The sequence below is a fragment of the Lytechinus pictus genome, chromosome 19 (assembly GCF_037042905.1).
Source record: "Lytechinus pictus isolate F3 Inbred chromosome 19, Lp3.0, whole genome shotgun sequence".
Classification (NCBI taxonomy): domain Eukaryota; kingdom Metazoa; phylum Echinodermata; class Echinoidea; order Temnopleuroida; family Toxopneustidae; genus Lytechinus; species Lytechinus pictus.
In genome coordinates, this window is record NC_087263.1 from 14,584,809 (window position 1) to 14,603,855 (window position 19,047).

Here is a 19,047-nt window from a genome sequence, read left to right on the forward strand (position 1 = left end):
CAATAGATTCTCAAAGTTCCAGAAAGCATTTGTTTAGTAGTTGCAAAAACTCACTGTTAAGAAGAACTACATCCATCATCACAATACTCCCTCTACTCCTACATGCACTTACACTTCTACTACTGCTACTACAACTGTTACAACTTTTATTACTTCAATCTACAAACGCCACTACTTTTAAACTTGTACCACTGTACTGCTAATACTACTAATATTATCACCATTACTGAGACTACTCACTTCTATTACTACAAAAATTACTCCCGGTTCTACATTTACTATAAGTGACACGTATTCTAAATTTACATGTATTAATTCTAGCTGTGCTTTTACTCAAACATGTAAATGTAAAATGTTGTACTACACTTATAATATGTTAACAAACTCACGCGTTGTGAATGTTACAATTTCAGGTTCACTTGAGGAAGCACCGGACTCTGCAAGGAAAGTGACCTGGTAGTCGGTGTCAGGGATGAGACCGGAGAGCTCTATTTCTGGACAGGCATCAGCTGGGACTTGGACGTCAATATTGATGGGCGTGCCAGCCCCTGCTGGAGAGGCTCGTAGCACGACCCTGAAACGCAAGAAGTTATTTTTTCCACCAAGGAGCCTTGCGAGGAATCTCACGATGGACGGGAAGGGTCTGGAAAGAGTGAACTGTGGCCGTGATGGTGCTTTGAACGAAAAAAAAAAAGACAAAACGAAAGAATACTTTGAGTAAGTTTTGTAGGATTCCATGGCAAAGCACGAATAAGTACAGAGGCTACAGCATTTATTCTACTGTGGGTAACTATTTGGTCCAGAAAAAAATGATCCAAGCCCATTCTCCTGAAGAAAAGAACACAACGGTCAAGTCGCTTGAGTGGTCCTTTTCAGGACCAATCACATGCCCAAAAGAGAATACAAAGTTCTACCAAAAAGGCTCTACACAAAATAATAATGTTGCTTAATAAGCATAATGCTGTGGAGGAGATAAATGTCCTGCCTACCAAAAGAGCTCAACAAATAGTCAGTGACTTTCACAGAGTATTTGTTCCAAGCTACTGAAATCCTTGCATCTGATTGGCTAAAAGCAAATAGGTCAGTGGACATGAATGACAAGATTCTTCATGAAACACTCCCCATGAGAGTGAAAAATATGGCTGTCATAAAACTTCATCCAATGGGATAGTTTTCATTCTGCGTTAGCATAGCAGCAATACTATCAAGACAGATAAAAGGGAATCACATAGGACAATAATAATAATAGTAATAATAATGATAACTCTGAAAAATCCTTTAATGGCAACCTAAAATTGCATTTGTTCACCAGCAGGTACTAGGTTTGATGACAGACATTTTTTCTCATTTCTAATTTACCCTTTCTTGTACTTCTCTAAGTTCTTTTTACTTTTCTGTTTGCTCTCTTCTAAGTGCCTTGAGCACTTAATAAAAATGGAAAAGACGCTATATAAATCATATGTATGATTATTTATTATTAGTATTAATAATAATGATACATAATATTCACAAAGGCGATTACTACGGGCATTTCTAAGCACACCGTATTATGTTTACATTTTATACTTGGAAAAAAAAGACAACATTTGACAACTCATCTAGACATTATGAAATAAAAGAATCCCCACTGAATCCCCTACTGAAAGTTGATGAAAATAACAAATAAAACTGAATAAAAAATAATTATTACAAGAAGTCAAGAGGAAGAGTTTCCTTAAAAGAAAACCTTCCTAGTGAATTGTTGTATCATATAATCCGGCATTTTCCCTAACATTGTAATGAAGGGTAATTCTTGGGTTCCAAAATTTCATTTTTGACTTGGGTGTCAGTGGTAAAATTTTCATGTTCAATTTACATGGTATTTGTCTGATATCCATTATGTATTTTTCATACTCGACAAATAAATGAACTGAATTGAATCAAATGGATTTACTTAGAGTGTATGAGGTAGAAGCCAGCTGTTCTCGGTTCCCGGAGAGTCGGACGGCTGTCAAAATAAACGTGTATGTTTGGCCCCGTCGCAATCTCATAAGATTGACCGATGGCGCAACCCCTGGATCAACAAACACAGACATGGAAGTAGCATCCACCTCATCCTCGATGTAGATCAGCTGGTATTTCAGAATGTCATCTCCAAACTCGTTAGCCCAGGACACCCTGAGATTTCTTCCGGTTTGCTCAAGATTGATGATTCTAGGTTCTAAAGAAGTACAAAAGAAAATGAAAAATGACAAGATATCGTTGCTTGGATGGCAAAATGCAGAAGTGTTTAATATTGATAATACGGTCAGTTTATATAGTGCAGTTACTATATGCATATACTCTACTGCACTTGATACTTGGTATCATATTACTACTACCCCGGCTGTAGCCAAGCCATCGTACAGGCCCTAAAGCGTTCAAGGACTGATTAAATTTCTACAGGTTATCCATTCATCTCACCTGGGTAGGGCGCAGGGCTAAATTTCAATTAAACCAAATGGTTAGTTGGCAAAATGGTTGTAGACAAAAAGGATTAGACCATGTGGTATGAGACGAAACAGAAAGTGGATGGAGTGGGTGTAGACCAAGGGACAATTTGAAGGGGAATCCAACCCAAATAAAAACTTGTTTTTATAAGAAAAAGAAAAATCAGACAAGTTGATGAAAGGTGAAAGTTTGAACAATATTGGACAAACAACAAGAAAGTTATGAATTTTTAAAAGTTGTAAATATTGGTAAGCACTATACTCATGGAGACTTCAAATTGGCTGCATATGGGATGTCATAGTGATGTAAGGCAAGGACTACTCTTCCATGTACTCCAATACATATTATGGCTAAAATGTCATTTTTCAAAAAAAAATTATTTCAAATTATTTTTTTTCATTCATGAGGACATTAAACAATATACTACCTGGGTTATATTTAGATTACTGCCCCAGGGGAATCCCTGATAATAAAGAACATGGCCTATGGGAAAGTTGTCCATGCCACTTGTCATAATTTTACTTACCCAGTTGCCAATTTGAAATCTACATACTATTAGTGATCTAATTTTAAAGCAGCTATAACTTTCTTATTGCTTGTCCGATTTCTTTCAAACTTTCACCATTCTGTGTAATTTATTTTTCTCCTTCCCAACACAACATTGTATGGCCAAGGCTGGATTCCCCTTTTACCAACAAGCCACCCTATGTCTGTTAATAATCATGCCTGCTACTGTATGCTACCGTAAGTTACTTTTTTTGTATACAAATCACTCTATAACCTAGCCCCAAAATACTTGTCTGATTGTTTAGAAATTTGTGTCCCAGGAGGTAGAAGAACTAGATCCTCTGAAGACCCACTTACACTAACATATCCAACCAAAAGAAAACATACCGCAGATAGAACATTCACCGTTGCATCCTCAATGGAATGGAATGAACTCCCTAACACTCCCCAACAATTGAGTCATTTAAGAAGTCCCTTAAAACTTTTTTGTTCTAGGCAACTGCCTTCATTTAATATGTCATTCTGATTTTTGTTTGTATAAATAAGTTAACTGAAATTGTGAGCGCTTTGGGCCATGTGGGAAAAGCATCTTATAAATATTGAGTATTATTGTTGTTATTATTATTACGATTTAAAAAAAATTCCCAATCAAATTGGCACAGATAACCTCATGGCATCACACTCTGGAGAAATAGTCTTAAAAATTTGATAGTAGGAGGGCAATTTTTTTCCCCGTCTCTGCAGAATTGTTGGTTTTTCACCTCATATCCTATTAATTTTGTACATGAAATATTGCTGGGCGTTACATGTATATTGATTAGTTTCCTTGTCCCATATCTATGAAAGCCTAAGCTTTAACCCATTGCCTGAAGAATTCTGCAAATCACTAAGCTGCTTACAAGACCCACTCACATTTTTATTCACTTATTTATTTTCATTTCCAGCTAATCACCATTTCCAGATAATGAATCAATGAATATTCACTTGCATAACTGTAAACAAAAACAAAATATATTTCATGACAAATAATTCAATAGAAATTATATAACATGAATGGTAAATATCTAAAGATTCAAGATTATAAAAGTGAATAAAATAAAAAATTAAGGGGTTCTCAAACAACTAAGCTTGTAGTGGTAACCCCTCTTAACTTACGGGTAGTGAAATCAGTTTCTGCAGACGAGCTCCTCTGTTCTAGATTCTGTCTCCTCACGACAGAAACAATTCTCACAGTGTACATGGTATCAGGTTCAAGGTTTTCAAAAGTTTGGGTGAGCTGCGTTGGAGGAACATCATCAATGTGGATCTCCGATTCACCGTCTTGCCTCAGGTATATCTGAAACTCATCAAATTCACCTTCGCCAGCAGACCAGGACACTTGGACGATGGACTGAGAGACAGAGTCAACAGACAGAGTCCTTGGTGCAGTAGGCACTGTGAGAAAGAAAAACATAAAGGTAGTCAAAGCTCAATTACCTCAGGAAGATGTCATGCTTGTCCAGTTTGCCCTAACATGAAGACCAAGACACTTCTCCTTCTTCTTCCGGAGTAAGTGCCAATTCAAGATGATGAAGATAAACACACTGGTCATGTGTGTATGTGTGGAATTTTTCACACACTATTACTTCATATTAAAAAAAATCTATGTTCTTGTTCTTGTAGTGTAAATAAAACATTCTCGGACTCCTAATTTAGAGATTGAGTCAAGGTAAAGACTGGGTGCACAAGGCACTGAAAGATACACATGATCCAAGTTTATAATAGGGGAGTTTCTTTGGGTGATTGTTGGGACAGTGTTACCTCACATTTCGCCCGCGCTACATGTGTACTACAGATAGAGAAACAGTAAGGTAACCTTTTGCTTGCATGAAAAATTGAACATGCACTAATAGTTCTGTTCACCAGTAACTTTGCAACAATGGCAACTACCATGGTAACAGGGCTCAGCAGCCAATCAGGATCAATGTTTCCGTGGTAGTTGCCATAATGGCAAAGTTACAACAGTTGCAAGTCCTTTATGAAACGGGCCCCAGGAGTCATCAGAAGGAACAAAGTAACCTATATCTCTCCTGAAAATTGAACATGCACTAATAGTTTTATACACTGGCGAGTCAACCAGAGTCACTAGGATAGGTGATGGTATTCAACTGTAGAGGGAGAAGGTCAAAATACTAACTGAGGAGTAAATTTGCGGTGGAATAGTAAAGCAATATTGACTGGCCTCGGGGCAATACGACATATATCGCCCAAACTAGATTTATATCGCCCGAGTCGTAGACGAGGGTGATATCAATTTAGTAAGGGCGATATATGTCCTTTTGCCCCCAGGCCAGTCAATATTGCTATTATTAACCATATCAGACATCTAGAGCAAAAATCGTTAAAATTTAGATATTTTAAATTTTTAGAATGAGAATCTAGTTTCTCATGTTGAGCAGACTGGGCCTCTGAACTTTACCATTGTGACGTTATTGAAATGATGCGTCCCTGGCCTAGGGACGCAGTATCCAGCATTGTCTCAACTTGATTACCATTATGACATATAGCGCTGCGCGGTTCAAGGACGCGCGTACAAAAACGCGTAGAATACCCGGATGTTAGCGCTGCCTTTTATTGCCCGCTACATTTCCACGCATTTTCTCATTGACTTTCCTGAGCGGGCGATAAATTGGGCTCGTGGATAAACAATTGGAATTTTATTGACCGGCCATTTGATCCCAGTCTTAAGCAGGCAACAATGTTTCAAAGTTGCCCTGCTCAGATGTCTGATACGGTTAATAATAGAAAATATCGACCAACCTGTCAGTGCACTTGCGGTATCCTGCTCTCCGCTTCCGGTCACCGTGACTGTGACAGTGTAGAATGTTCCGGGTGTGAGGTTGGGGATGACAATATTCTGCTGGAATAATCCCCTGGTGTAGCTGGACACGTCATCCCCACCAGAAACCTCAATGACGTAGCCGGTTGCTGCTGGATCAGAGGACACACCCCAAGAGAGACGGATACTTTCGGTTGTTACTTCTTCGATCACGATCTCAGCAGGTCTGTAGTCAACTGTAAGGGGAAGAATCATGAAAACGTCATCCCATCTATGCACCTATTTTATACAAGCAGAGCTGCCAATCTTTAGAAGTAAAAAGTAGAAATTTAGAGGCTCAAATGTCAATTTTGACATAAAATAATTTGAGATGTGCCGCATGGTACAAATTTCTTTGAAGAGGTACATGTAATATAAAGAACAGAATCCTTAAAAAGAAATGAATCCTCTTTCTTTTGAGGCTCAGATTCAGTAAAATCTCTGGCACTTTCTCTTTTGTGTAAATCCATGATAAATCCAAGAGCACAAAAAACACAAGATTGAATCCGTATTTAAGCATGTGACGATAACATTCAGAGCAATGTACACAAAGATACATGTGAATAAAGATCATGAGAATAATGAGCATCAATGGCCGCCTTCAGATGAATTCGCCAAATGTATTGATAAATAGTATAACTTACGAATACCTTTATGAAACGGTCCCCAGGTGGGTGTTTCATAAACCTATTTGTTTATTACAAGCGAATTTACAAATGACTGGTGATCCATTCTTAATCAACTTAAATGAAAATTTGCAGCATATCATTTACCACAAGAGACAGTCATCAGTTGTTGTAAAGTCGCTCGGAACTTACAAACAGCTTGATGGAACACCCATCAGGTTCCAGTTGTTCATAAAATCATGCACAAAATTTAGCAATATTAGGAAGTTGCAAAGCTAAGGACTCTGATGTCCCAAGCTCATGAACAGGTGGGTGTTTCATAAAGCTGTTTGTAAGTTAAGAGCGACTTTAAGAATGACTGGTGATTCTTTCTTGTCGTAAATGGTATACACTTAAATGTTCATTGGTGATTACTTAGCGCGTAAGAAAGGATCACCAGTCATTCGTAAAGTCTCTCTTCAGTTACAAACAGTTTTATGAAACAGCCCCCAGCATTGTACACTGCATATTCTTTGTAGATGTCAAGGATTACAGAAATCTTCAAATAGTTTGCCTTTGTTATGGTAATAAGAGGAATCAATTACCTGTGGCAGTTTCGACAACTGTGGAGCTGATTTCACGTTCAATACCTTCACCGGAATATGATGTAACGGTTAAAGTGTAGCCTGTGAGAGGTCTTAATCCTGTAATTCGCACCTAAATGAACAAACCATACTGGTAGTTGAGAAATAACTTCACATGAAGAAGAATTATGTTGCCCAATAGAATAGGGGAAAGTTAAGTTTTTGTGTGTAGGCAGTATAGGGAAGATAAAATGTGTGTGTGGTGTGTGTGGGTTGCTGTGGTTGTTGATTGGTTATAAATAGCGCTCTCATTCAAAAAGGATATATGCGTGGGACGGATTAGAGAAAAAAGTTAAGGGTGTGTGGGTGGGGTGGAGTAGGCAAAAAGTGAGTGTGGGTTTGAGAGTGGGATAGAGTAGGAAAAATAGAAGTGTAGGCCTTTTTTGTGGGTTAGAGTATGATAAAGTTGAAATGTGGGTGAGTGGGAGCACAGACTAGGGAAATAAAGAGTGTGGGTGGGTGGGATAGAGTAGGAAAAAGGTGGGTGCATGTGTGTGTGTGTGTTGGTGGGATCGAGTAGAGAAAGGCGAGTGTGGGTGTGTGGCTTACACTAGGAAAAAGAAAGTGTAGGTGGGTGAGTCAGAGAAGAAGGTGGGTTTGGGCAGGCTACAGTCGGGAAAAGATTGTGTGTGTGTGTTTGGGTGGGATAGATTAGAGAAAGTGTGAGTGTGGGTGTTTGAATGGGATAGAAAACAGAACGTGTGTGGGTATGTGGGTGGTTAGAGCAGGGAAAAAAGTGGGTGTGGGTGGGGTGGATAGAGTATGGAAAGTGTTTGTATTGGTAGGTGGCATAGGGTATGAAAAATGTGAGTGTGGGTGGGTTACAGTATGGTAAAGGTACGTGTGGGTGTGTGATATCATAGACCAGCCAATAGAAAATATTAGAGTGCCCGGTATATGAGCTAGAGTAAAAGAAAAGCGAATGTGGATGTATGGAGGGATGGAGTTGGGAAAAGGTGGGTGTGGGTGGCACAGATTGGGGAAAATGTGAGTGTGGGAGGTGCAATAAAGTGTGTAAAATGTGGATGTGGGCATGTCAGTGGTCTCAAGAACTGAACATGTGGATGTCTTAGACAAGGTAAAAGTTGAGTGCAGTGTGAGGGTGGATGAGCTACACTGGAGTAACGGAAAAGGCAAGAGTGGGGAAGAAATTGAGTGTGGGTGTGTGTTGGATTGAGTACAGAGGTGTGTGTGGGTGGGTGAATGGGATAAGGTTTAGTGTTGGATGGACAGAGTATGGGAAATGTGAGTTTGGTGTGTTGGTACCCTTCATATATGTAGAAAGGCAAGTGTGTTTTCGTTGCATGGAATATGGAATTTGCGAGTGTGGATCCATTGATGCTATCAAGTACGGGAAAAGTAAATGTGTGTGAGTACCATAGACTAGAGAATAGGCAAGTGTGGATGGCATAGAGCAAGGAAATGTGTGGGCTGGATAGAACAGTTCTGATATATGGAATATACTTTATGTATGTGTCATTTCTACTTGGTAGTAAGAGGTTTTTTTTTTTCAAGTCACAAAACTCTTCTAGACCTCAAAGAAATAGAGTTTACAGTCAACTATCAGACAATACACTACCATTGGACTTGAAAGATCATCTATGTAAAACAGTTCTAATGTCTGAGAAAGGAAGTCTTCCGGCTGAAATGTCCATGTCATGCTAAACTCATATCTAGAATAAGTTTGTCATCAGCAATTTCAGCTACACTCACACCAAGACTCGAGTGTTAAAATTAACCATAAAAAATATGGTTGGTAAATGATCGCCAATGTAAAACAGTTCTCATAACTGGCAGGGATCATTTTCCAGCTGCAATTTAAAAAAATTTTCACTCTAGCCAAAATTACACTCAGAACTGAAGTTTGACTCTCAACCATCAGACAATATTTTACCATCGGACTAGGTGAATCCTCCACATAAAAGAGTTCTGATATCTGGTAGGGGTTGTCCTCGAGCTGGTAGAAGACATAATAACCGTCAACATCTCCAGGGACTGGATCCCAAGACAAAGTTAATGCTGCTGCCTCAGGCTCCACACTAACGTCACTTGGTGCATTGGGTACTGAAAATGAAGTAACAAAATCAAAATCAGAATTGCATTAAAAAGGGAATTTGACCCTGACAGTAGGTTGGTTTTAATAAAAGATGAAAAAAATGGGAGAAAAATATTGGAGACTATGAAAATCTGTCAAATTGCAAGAGAGTTATGAATTGTTATGTTTTTCATATGCAACATCATATGCGGGCAGTTCCCCCATGTATCATAGAATATGATTTCCATAAATTCCAACTGATTATGGAATATGATGAATAAAATATTCTTTTTAGAAATGAGGTTAAGAAATGGTGTGTCTGTAGATATATTCAACTGAAAAATAAAATAACTTTCAATTTTTGCACATGGACATCAAACCATAGTTTGCTCAAAACATGATTTTACTCTTGCATATTATTCTTTACAGTGGTGCTAAACAGTGAGTGAAAGCAGAAAATGAATAATATATAAAGTTTTCAAGTTCTGTAAGTTCTGCCATGTTTTAAATAATTGTGAAGTCAGGTGATAAAATTTTACATGAAATAAAATTTTTTTTTCTGGGTTCGCTGAACATTGTAATGTTGTTGTCTAAATTCAACTCTCAGCATGACAGAGTGGATTTTGTGAAATTCAGCCATTTGGCTGCAAGTCAGAGATTTTCAATCCATCAATCAAACAATCAATCAATCAATCAACCAGTCATCAAATCAATCAATCGATCCATTAATCCATCCATCCATCCATCCATCAATCCATCCATCCATCTATCTATCTAACCATCAATCCATCCATCAATCAATCAATCAACCAACAAACCAACCACCCAATCAATCAATCCATCAATCAATCCATCAATCAATCCATCCATCAATCAAGCCACCCATCCATCAATCAATCAATCAATCAATCAATCAATCAATCAATCAATCAATCAATCAATCAATCAATCAATCAATCAATCAATCCATCCATCCATCCATCCATCCATCCATCCATCCATCCATCCATCCATCCATCCATCCATCCATCCAACCATCTATCTATCTATCTATCTATCTATCTATCTATCTATCTATCTATCTATCCATCCATCCATCCATCTATCCATTCATCAATCCATCCATCCATCAATCAATCAATCAACCAACAAACCAACCACCCAATCAATCAATCCATCGATCTATCAATCAAATAACCAACCATCCAACAAATCAATCAATCAATCAATCAATCAAACTGTCTCTTACATGTTCTCTGTTGTATCGAGTCACTCTGATCCACTCTTGATGCAGAAACAGAGATCTGATAATTCCTTCCGGGGACTAAGTTGGAAACCGTTCTCTCATTGATACCATTCAGTACAGTTAGTGGGGAACCCACTCCTCCTGCTGTAGGGTCGAACACCTGTGAAAAAAAAAATATATAAAATGAGTTTATAATACCGTCGTGGTGTAGCGGTTCTGACTCTTGCCTTGTAATCAGAGGGTTGTGTTTTTCGAATCCCACCATGGTCTAGCATCCTTTGGCAAGGTGTCAATCCACAATTTGCCACTCTCCACCCAGGTGTTAAATGGGTACCTGGTAGAATGCAAAAGCCTTATGTAGTATGCCTAGCAATTGAGTCTTGGAACTCTTGTTGGAATGCTCCCCAGGATACGATAATATATCGGAGACGTCATTCCGATGCATTAAGTGCCATATAAAAGCGGAATATTATTATTATTAACAGTTTCGTATCAGCTCTGTAAATTTTAACTCTGTATAGCCAGGGGTACTTCGAAATTGCATAGTCTAGCGTGAGGGGGGGGGGGAGGTGGGGCTTATTCGCAAGATCTTAATGGTTGTTTGCGCGTTGATACAAAACTAAGCAAGCACATCTGCGATTAAATCTCAAAGATTGGATGATTAACATTACCAAAATTCTTTTATTAATTGCTTATGTGTTTGATTCATGCATAACAATCCAAACCCAGCAATTAATCTCTTGATAAAGCTCCAAAACTACTAAATTTGGGTCTGGACACAGTCTAATGTACATATAAAAATGGTGGTATCAAAATAGTGTTCACGTGTATTTTTTAACCCTTCGCACCAATGCACACTAGGTGTCGCGTGAACTTCGCATTTCACGCTCAAGCAAACCATTGTTTCTGTCCCTGAAAATAGTTCAGTATAGAGGAGTACATGGCCCAGTACACAAAGAGTACAGTCTTAAAAAACTTACATTGGCTACCTATCCAATCCCGCATACACTACAAAGTACTTCTATTCGCCTACCAATGTTTCAATCAGTTTGCTCCATTGTATCTCATTGAATTGTTAACACCATATAAACCTGACAGAATGCTACGTTCAAGAAAAAAGTCATCAGTACAGGTCCCACATACTGTGACAAAGTCATATGGGGAAAGATCATTTTCACATGCAGCTGCTATTTTATTGAATAATCTGCCAGAATATCTTTGAAATATACAACCATACGAAAAGTTTAGAAATAGCTTGAAAACACATTTATTCACCATTTTGTAAACAATTAATCTAAGAACCCAGTGCTCTCCCCTCCATCTCCACTCCTTCTGTAAAAAGCGCTTAGAGATATGCAACTTTGCTTATGTATTTTGCGCTATACGAAAACGTTTCATTATTATTAAATGATCAAAGAATTATTAGTAATTACCATCGTTTCGTAGCCATCTGCTCCCACTGCAAGCTGCCACTCAAATGTAATAGATGTCTGGTTTACAAACTTGACCACAATGTTCAGATCAGATGAAAATACTAGAAAGAGAGAGAGAAAAAAAAGAAAAAAACGATATATAAAAACAATTATCGCAATCATAATACTACATAATGCTATAGTGTGTAAAACATCATGGTCTCTTTGCACTAGGCCAACAGATACGGCATACTGCCAAATCCCTAATTGGCACAATACCCTAACTTTCTTATGTTGCAATACAAGTGGGGTATTATAGCCCATCAAGAAAGTGATTGTTTGTTCTGCTATAAAATTAATTATTTACTTTGCTGTAATGATCTTAATACACCTCTCTATTGAAAAATCCAAATGAGACACTTCAAATCTTATCAGGATCGGTAATGTGAACTATACTCCAATGTCCTCGTACATTACAATCTTACATTTTTAGCATAGTAGCCATTGATGCATCTACATGTATTACTCATTAAAATTAAAATATTTCAGTAATTGGCTATAGGAAAGGCACTGACAGATAATATCCTGAAATTTTCAGCCCATTCCATGCACGAGGTGTTTTATATATACACAAGACAAAAATTCACATTTATTTTGATCAACCAACTACTCAAATAATTTTCTTTTTTGTAAAATCAGTAAATTTATCCAATAAAACACATTTTTAGTTAGTTGATATCCTTCATATCACAACCCCCTTGAGGCACATGGCTAAATGTAATCCAGAAATGAAATGGAAAAGTGACATGCACTTTTGGGGGATTTAAAAAATTTTAAGGAGGGCTTTAGGTTATATTTCACTTACATGTGCGGTCAATACTTGTAACGTTAGTACTGGTGTAGGTCACACCATCGTACTCCACGTACGTGGCTATTACCATCCTGTAATCATTGCGCGGAGTCAAGCCCTTGAGGGTAATAGAATCCTGATAACTTGGTAAGAGACTGGTAGCAGGGGTGCGGCCGAGCTCTAATGAAAGACCGTCTCCTCTGTAGTTCAAGATGTAGCCGTAGAACTGTCCTTCGCTGGGTGGAGACCAGGACAAGGTGATGCTGGAGGTCGTCACATCTGTAATCTCTACATCGACCGGCTCCTGTGGGACTACAACAATACAATATCATAGAGGTAAATTCGATAACACATCAACATGTCCAAAGGTTTTGCCAAAGAACTGTCCCTGGCTGGGTGGAGACAAGCTAAGGGTCGTGGTAGAGGTCTTCACATCTTTAATGTCTACATTGACTGACTCCTGTGGGACTACAACAATACAATATCATAGAGGTAAATTCAATAATGCATCAACATGGTCAATGATATCTGAAATACAGTCGACACCACATTTGTTCCTGTGACAATTACTCCGGGCTTAATTTCATCTAAGATGTACATGTAGGGTTAGGGTTGCAATGTTGGGTTTATGGTAAGGTTTAGGGTAGGGTATAGTATTAAACCCAGGCTTGAAGTTGGTCATTCGATTAGTGTGTGGAATTTTGAGCGGAGAAATTGTCACCAGAGCAAATGTCATGGAACCATACAGACATGTCAAGAGCAAGCACCTCTACATGTTTCCGCATTAAAAAATGACACATTTTTTCATCATTCACAAAGAAACTTATTCCACAGAGTTGGTTCCTTGTGCCACGGGATGGCAGAATACTGTGGGTTACCTACCTGTAATATGAGAGACACTGCTGGAGAAGAACTGGACATTGTTGGTAAGAACAGTAGAGAGAGTAAAGACGTACTGAGAGCCAGGATTCAGACCTGTGATTGAGACGGGGCCAGGGGTCGTGGTCTCGATCGGGGAGATTGGCTCTCCATCATTGGGGTCATAGGTCAACACGTACTTCAGGACGGATCCCGCTTCTTCGTCCCAGTCCACGACGACGTCGGTTGAAGGATCGGGGCTGGGTTGCAGGGTTAGAAGGGCAGATCCTGACAATTCAGAGTAAAACAGAAATAATAATAATTCAATGATTTAGTGCTAAACACTATGTGTATCTATGCGCTTTGCACGTCTTTATTAAAGCTCCGGTCATTAGATCCTTGTATGTTTATAAGCTGTGTACTTGCATTGAGTAAGTAGTATGTGGGTATCCATCGCAGCACCCGCATTCTTTGTCAATGAATTTCATCTACATTTGTCACTTTTCACCCATGTATCAAAAACAGGTATTTTTTGTGGAAAAGATAGCAAATTCCAGAACTTCATAAGTAATATTTCATACATTGTTTGAAAGAAATAATATCAGACCAAAAAAAAGGACAAAATTCTACAAATTTTTGTGTTATTTGAGGCATTTGTGTTCAGAGAACCCGAAGCAAAAGTGTTTCCCTTCATAAATGTCTGGACAGAGGACCCCCTCTATTATCTTAACAACCAACTCCAGACGGTCATCACAGCAGACCATCGAACCACTGAAAATGAGAAACTGTAATTAGTGTTTCCCCAAAACTGAATTTTCTAATATTGACTCCCAAATGACCTTTGACCTTGGCCTAATCACCTGAATCAGACCCCATACTTACTTGTCATAACAGACAACTCCAGAGGTTCACTAAAGGTACTTGGTCCGGCCCTGGAGATGAGCAGGATTATGTACTCGGTAGCTGAAGCAAGGTTCCTCAAAACGGCACTGGTCTGATCTGGTTCGACGGACATGGTAACTTCCTCACCACCCTCCGGAGTGTAGGTGATGTCGTAGCCGTCAACGTTACCTGAAGCAGGCGTCCAGGAGAGCGAGATCTCATCTGCTGTGACCATGGTGTCTCTGAAATTGGAAGCTTGCCGAGGAACTACAAGAAAAAGTAAAAGTGGTAACAATGATTAGCTAAAGTTAATAATTCATTCCTTCACAACTCAGTGTTGACATTCAGAGAGCGAGATCTCATCCTCTATAACCATGGTGTCCCTAAAATTGAAGCTTGCTGAGGAACTAAAAGAAAAAAAGTAAAGTAGTGACAATGATTGGACATTTTCAGCTTCCCATACATGCAATTTTAACAGAAATAGACCATGGCCTAAATTAATCAAACTTCGGAATGCAGGGAAACAATTCTCCCATAGGTAATACCCAGTGGCATTACATAGCATCTGCTGGTTATTGCAAAATTTTGTTCGACTCTGGATGATTTATATCCCAATGGTGTCGAATTCCCCATGAAAACACATTGTAATCTCCCTTTAACATGTAATCGTCTGTCGCCCTTAATCTATAGGTTCTCAAATTCCACAAAAAATACAACTGGGCATTGTAGCATAGCATGGGCCAGTTATCCCAGCTACGTGGAAAAGTTACAAATTGATGCTGAGGTTCGAGCCCTGGCCACCTCTTTCAGATGGTGATGTTAAAGGTCGGTCCTAGACGTAAACAATCAGATCTGATCAGTGGCGGACCGTGACCCGGAGGAGACAATTGGTTGGAGGGGCACTGTATTTTTTGTGAACAATGCTGTGCCCCTCCATTGCTTTGTCTCCTCCGGTCACAGTCCACCACTGGATCAGATTGATACACGTCTGACAAAACGAAAACACATTCCCACACAATACATATTGCAACAAATAGATATGAACTCTACCATGAACACACAAGACAAATGAGTGACTTACTAGTTCTAATGCCCAATTCATCTGAAAGAACATCAGTGTTCTTGACTTCCACCTGGGCAATGTATAAGGTCCCTGGTATAAGATTGGTGAAGACATACTTCGTAGAACCATCTGTAATGGGTACAGTGAAAAAAAAAACGATTTAAAATAAACTTACAAATAACACAAAAATCTCTGATGCCTTATATGTATCACCACGTCTAAAATTCTTAAATGTCTTATTTTTATGGCCTCATACATACATGTACATGTAAAAAAAAATATTGTCATACATGAAGGTATGATATGTGTTATGTCTTATTATGTCAACAAGCAATATTCTTTAAGTCTTATGCACTGTATCATCTCTATTCAACATTCTTGAATGAAAAACCATGATCATTATTACAATATAATGTATAATTAAAACAATATAAACAAACAAAGTCAGCATTTTTGTATAGAAAATATTCAGCTTATAGAAATACTTTAACTGCTACATTGCGCAATGCAAAAAAGCAATATTACAGTGCTCAATTCCAAGCGACTTTTAATAATATTAAGGATACCTGGAAAGTGATCAGAAATGTTTTTAAAGCACCACTTAAGGTTTCAAAGATAAAACAGGTAATTATAAATGATCAAGTTGTGGATGATAACAGTGTTATTGTAGAAGAGTTCAACAATTATTTTTGTAATATTGGTCCAAATTTACAGGTGGCTATTCCACCCTGTCAAAAAACCTATGTTGATTTCTTGTCTGAGCCTACTTTGGAAAGTCTATTTTTTTTTGCCTACAAGTGAGGAAGAGTTGACTGATGTGGTTAGATCTCTCAAAAGTAAAAAGAGCCCAGGCTGTGATAATATTAAAAATGAACTTATTAAACATGTTATTGTAGGAATCTTGACACCTCTTACTCACATCTTTAATCTTTCAATGTCAAATGGCATTGTGCCTAGAAGCATGAAAGTTGCAAAAGTTGTGCCAATTTTTAAGAAAGGCAACCCCGAATTGTTGACCAATTATCGTCCAATTTCTTTGTTGACATCTTTTTAAAAAATCCTTGAAAAACTCATACATGCAAGGGTCATACATTTCTTTGAAAAGTCGAATATCTTTTCGAATTTTCAATTTGGGTTTCGCGAGAAGCATACAACTACACATGCCATTTTGCACTTTGTTGATAAGGTTGCCACTGCCTTGGATAATTACTTGAGCACAATTGGTATATTCTTAGATTTTTCCAAGGCTTTTGATACAGTTGATCATGAAATTTTGCTACATAAGTTATCCCATTATGGAGTGAGAGGTGTTGCCCTTGAGTGGTTCAGAAGTTATCTCACTGACAGGAGACAATTTGTATCTTTGAATAGAATTAATTCCAGCTTGCAAACTGTTACATGTGGTGTACCTCAGGGGTCTCTTCTAGGACCTCTCTTATTCATACTGTATATAAATGATTTTCAAAATTCATAAAACAAATTATCCTTTATTTTCTTTGCTGATGATTCTAGTGTATTTTTCCTCTAACCCTGATAGAAACAGTGAATTGTGAATTTAAGAATGTTATCTTGTGGGTTCAAGCCAATAAATTATCACTTAATTTTCAAAAGACGAATTATATGCTTTTTAGCAATTCCTTAAAAATTTTGCCTGGCAATGTAATGTTTAATGATGTCTGTCTTGAAAGAGTAACCTCAACTAAATTTCTTGGGTTAATAATTGATGAGAAATTGAACTGGAAACTCCATGTAAATCATCTCTGCAAACTGTTGTCAAAAAATACTGGTGTTATATACAAGTTGAGGTCAGTTTTCCCTAAAGAAATGTTATTTATATTATATTCCTCATTAATTGTTCCTTACATAAACTACGGTGTGCTTGCCTGGGGCAACTCACTTAAAACGCAATTGCAAAAAATATTCATTGTTCAGAAGAGAGCTATTAGAAGTATATGTAATGTCAGTTATCGTGCCCATACAAATGTTTTATTTCATGACAATCACTTATTGAAAGTGGAAGATATTTACTTTATGCAGCTAGGATCTCTTATTACTGTATGTATGATTTTTCAGCCCTGGCACTGATATTTAAGAAAAATAGTCAAGTACACAATTACAATACTAGACAATCTTCCACTCTCCATATATCTCGTGCAAGAACAAAATTCACTTTGGGCACTCTAGTTTGCACTGGACCCAGGTTTTGGAATGCACTTGACCCTGACATTACACATGCTGTCAGTTCGTTCTACAGTGTTTAAACGAAAATTGAAATCTTATTTACTGAGTAACTATGGAAGTGATTCGTAAAGCCTATTTGTGTGTGTGTTATTTATTAGTTAATGCTAATTTATCAATACGTTTCATCCCCCCTTTCCCAGGCTTGGCTGGTCCCTGTCCTCATGACCCCTTTTTTGTCCCTTTTGTACATAAATGTGTCCCTCTTCTCTCCCCGCATCTCTCTTTAGTTATCATATTATATTATATTGCCATTTCTGTGTTGTTTATCTAATGTTCTTTGAATTCGTAATGAGGAACCTTAATTTACAAGCATTGCTTCACTTAGGTCTCCTCGTCTTCCTTAAATTTATTTCTTTTCTGTCTCAAGCTGTATAATGTATTTAAAAACAATGTTTTCTGCATAATCTGTTTTACGTATACCTGTATGTTTTATCATGTAACTCTGCTTATTGTTTCATACACACTTGTATGTTTGTCATGTATTCAAACTCAAAGTTGGAAGACAAATAAATGAACTGAACTGAACTGAATTTGACTTATGTGACATACTTCTTATTTACCATACGTCTTTATAGGTCAATTACATCCAAAATATATGCATGTACATACTGTATAACAAAAATCATATGTCTAAAGTTTATTTTGCTTTTTACCATATACACTGACATGCACATGTTATGTCTTACATGTATAAAAATGCCTTTATAATAGGTCCAACAACTGTATATCTAGAATCATTAAGTCTTTCAAAGGCAAATAATTTTCAATCCCACCTACATGTATATTCATACATTTCAGATGCTTTTTGCCCCTTGCAGAAAATATGAAATTAAAAGCAACTAAAGTTAACTCAAATAACTTGATTTCATAACAATCAGAAGCGCATATCTTGTGCAAGATTTTTTTTTCTCTTTGCATTTAAAAAAAATGGCTATGGAATTTCTTCAATTCCAATATGCTTCCAAAAGAGGCACTCCAATTTGAAAGGGCATGGATTAAAGAACTTAAAAATATTATGAGTGATTTATGACCTGCCTGCTAAAATACAATAAGTCACCTAAATTGATTTTCAAGATTTTTTATTGAGATTGACAAAGCGCATCCTCAGCTTTAGATATATAAATTGTCAAAATTGATCGACAATAACTCCAACAAGTACTTGATTGACTGTAGAAGGAACTCAGAGAGAGATTCAAAGAGCAAACTTCATGAGAAGACAAGGCTTGAATTTTGGGGTTCACTCAAGCATGAGTTGTGTACACGCTGCAAACTCAGTGAAACTTCCAACCAGTCCAGAAAACAAGGGGTGTCAAAGAAACTCCTTATCCTATTAAAGTTTACAACTTCGATTTTTTTTTATGGTATGAAGAAGGATAAA

General features: G+C 37.7%; 1 protein-coding gene across 1 annotated transcript in view; it reads right to left on the reverse strand.

The window, feature by feature from the left end:
• LOC129283387 (uncharacterized) overlaps positions 1-19,047 on the reverse strand; it is a 163,236-nt gene that overhangs the window by 51,559 nt on the left and 92,630 nt on the right. The window contains exons 70-81 of the mRNA XM_064113673.1: positions 15,447-15,557; positions 14,366-14,632; positions 13,508-13,771; positions 12,641-12,937; positions 11,797-11,897; positions 10,367-10,523; positions 8,977-9,146; positions 7,044-7,155; positions 5,776-6,030; positions 4,132-4,410; positions 1,934-2,200; positions 390-674 (exon numbers count right to left, since the gene is read on the reverse strand). Coding sequence (XP_063969743.1) covers positions 390-674; positions 1,934-2,200; positions 4,132-4,410; positions 5,776-6,030; positions 7,044-7,155; positions 8,977-9,146; positions 10,367-10,523; positions 11,797-11,897; positions 12,641-12,937; positions 13,508-13,771; positions 14,366-14,632; positions 15,447-15,557 — 2,565 coding nt within the window. The remainder of the gene's footprint in view (positions 1-389; positions 675-1,933; positions 2,201-4,131; positions 4,411-5,775; positions 6,031-7,043; positions 7,156-8,976; positions 9,147-10,366; positions 10,524-11,796; positions 11,898-12,640; positions 12,938-13,507; positions 13,772-14,365; positions 14,633-15,446; positions 15,558-19,047) is intronic.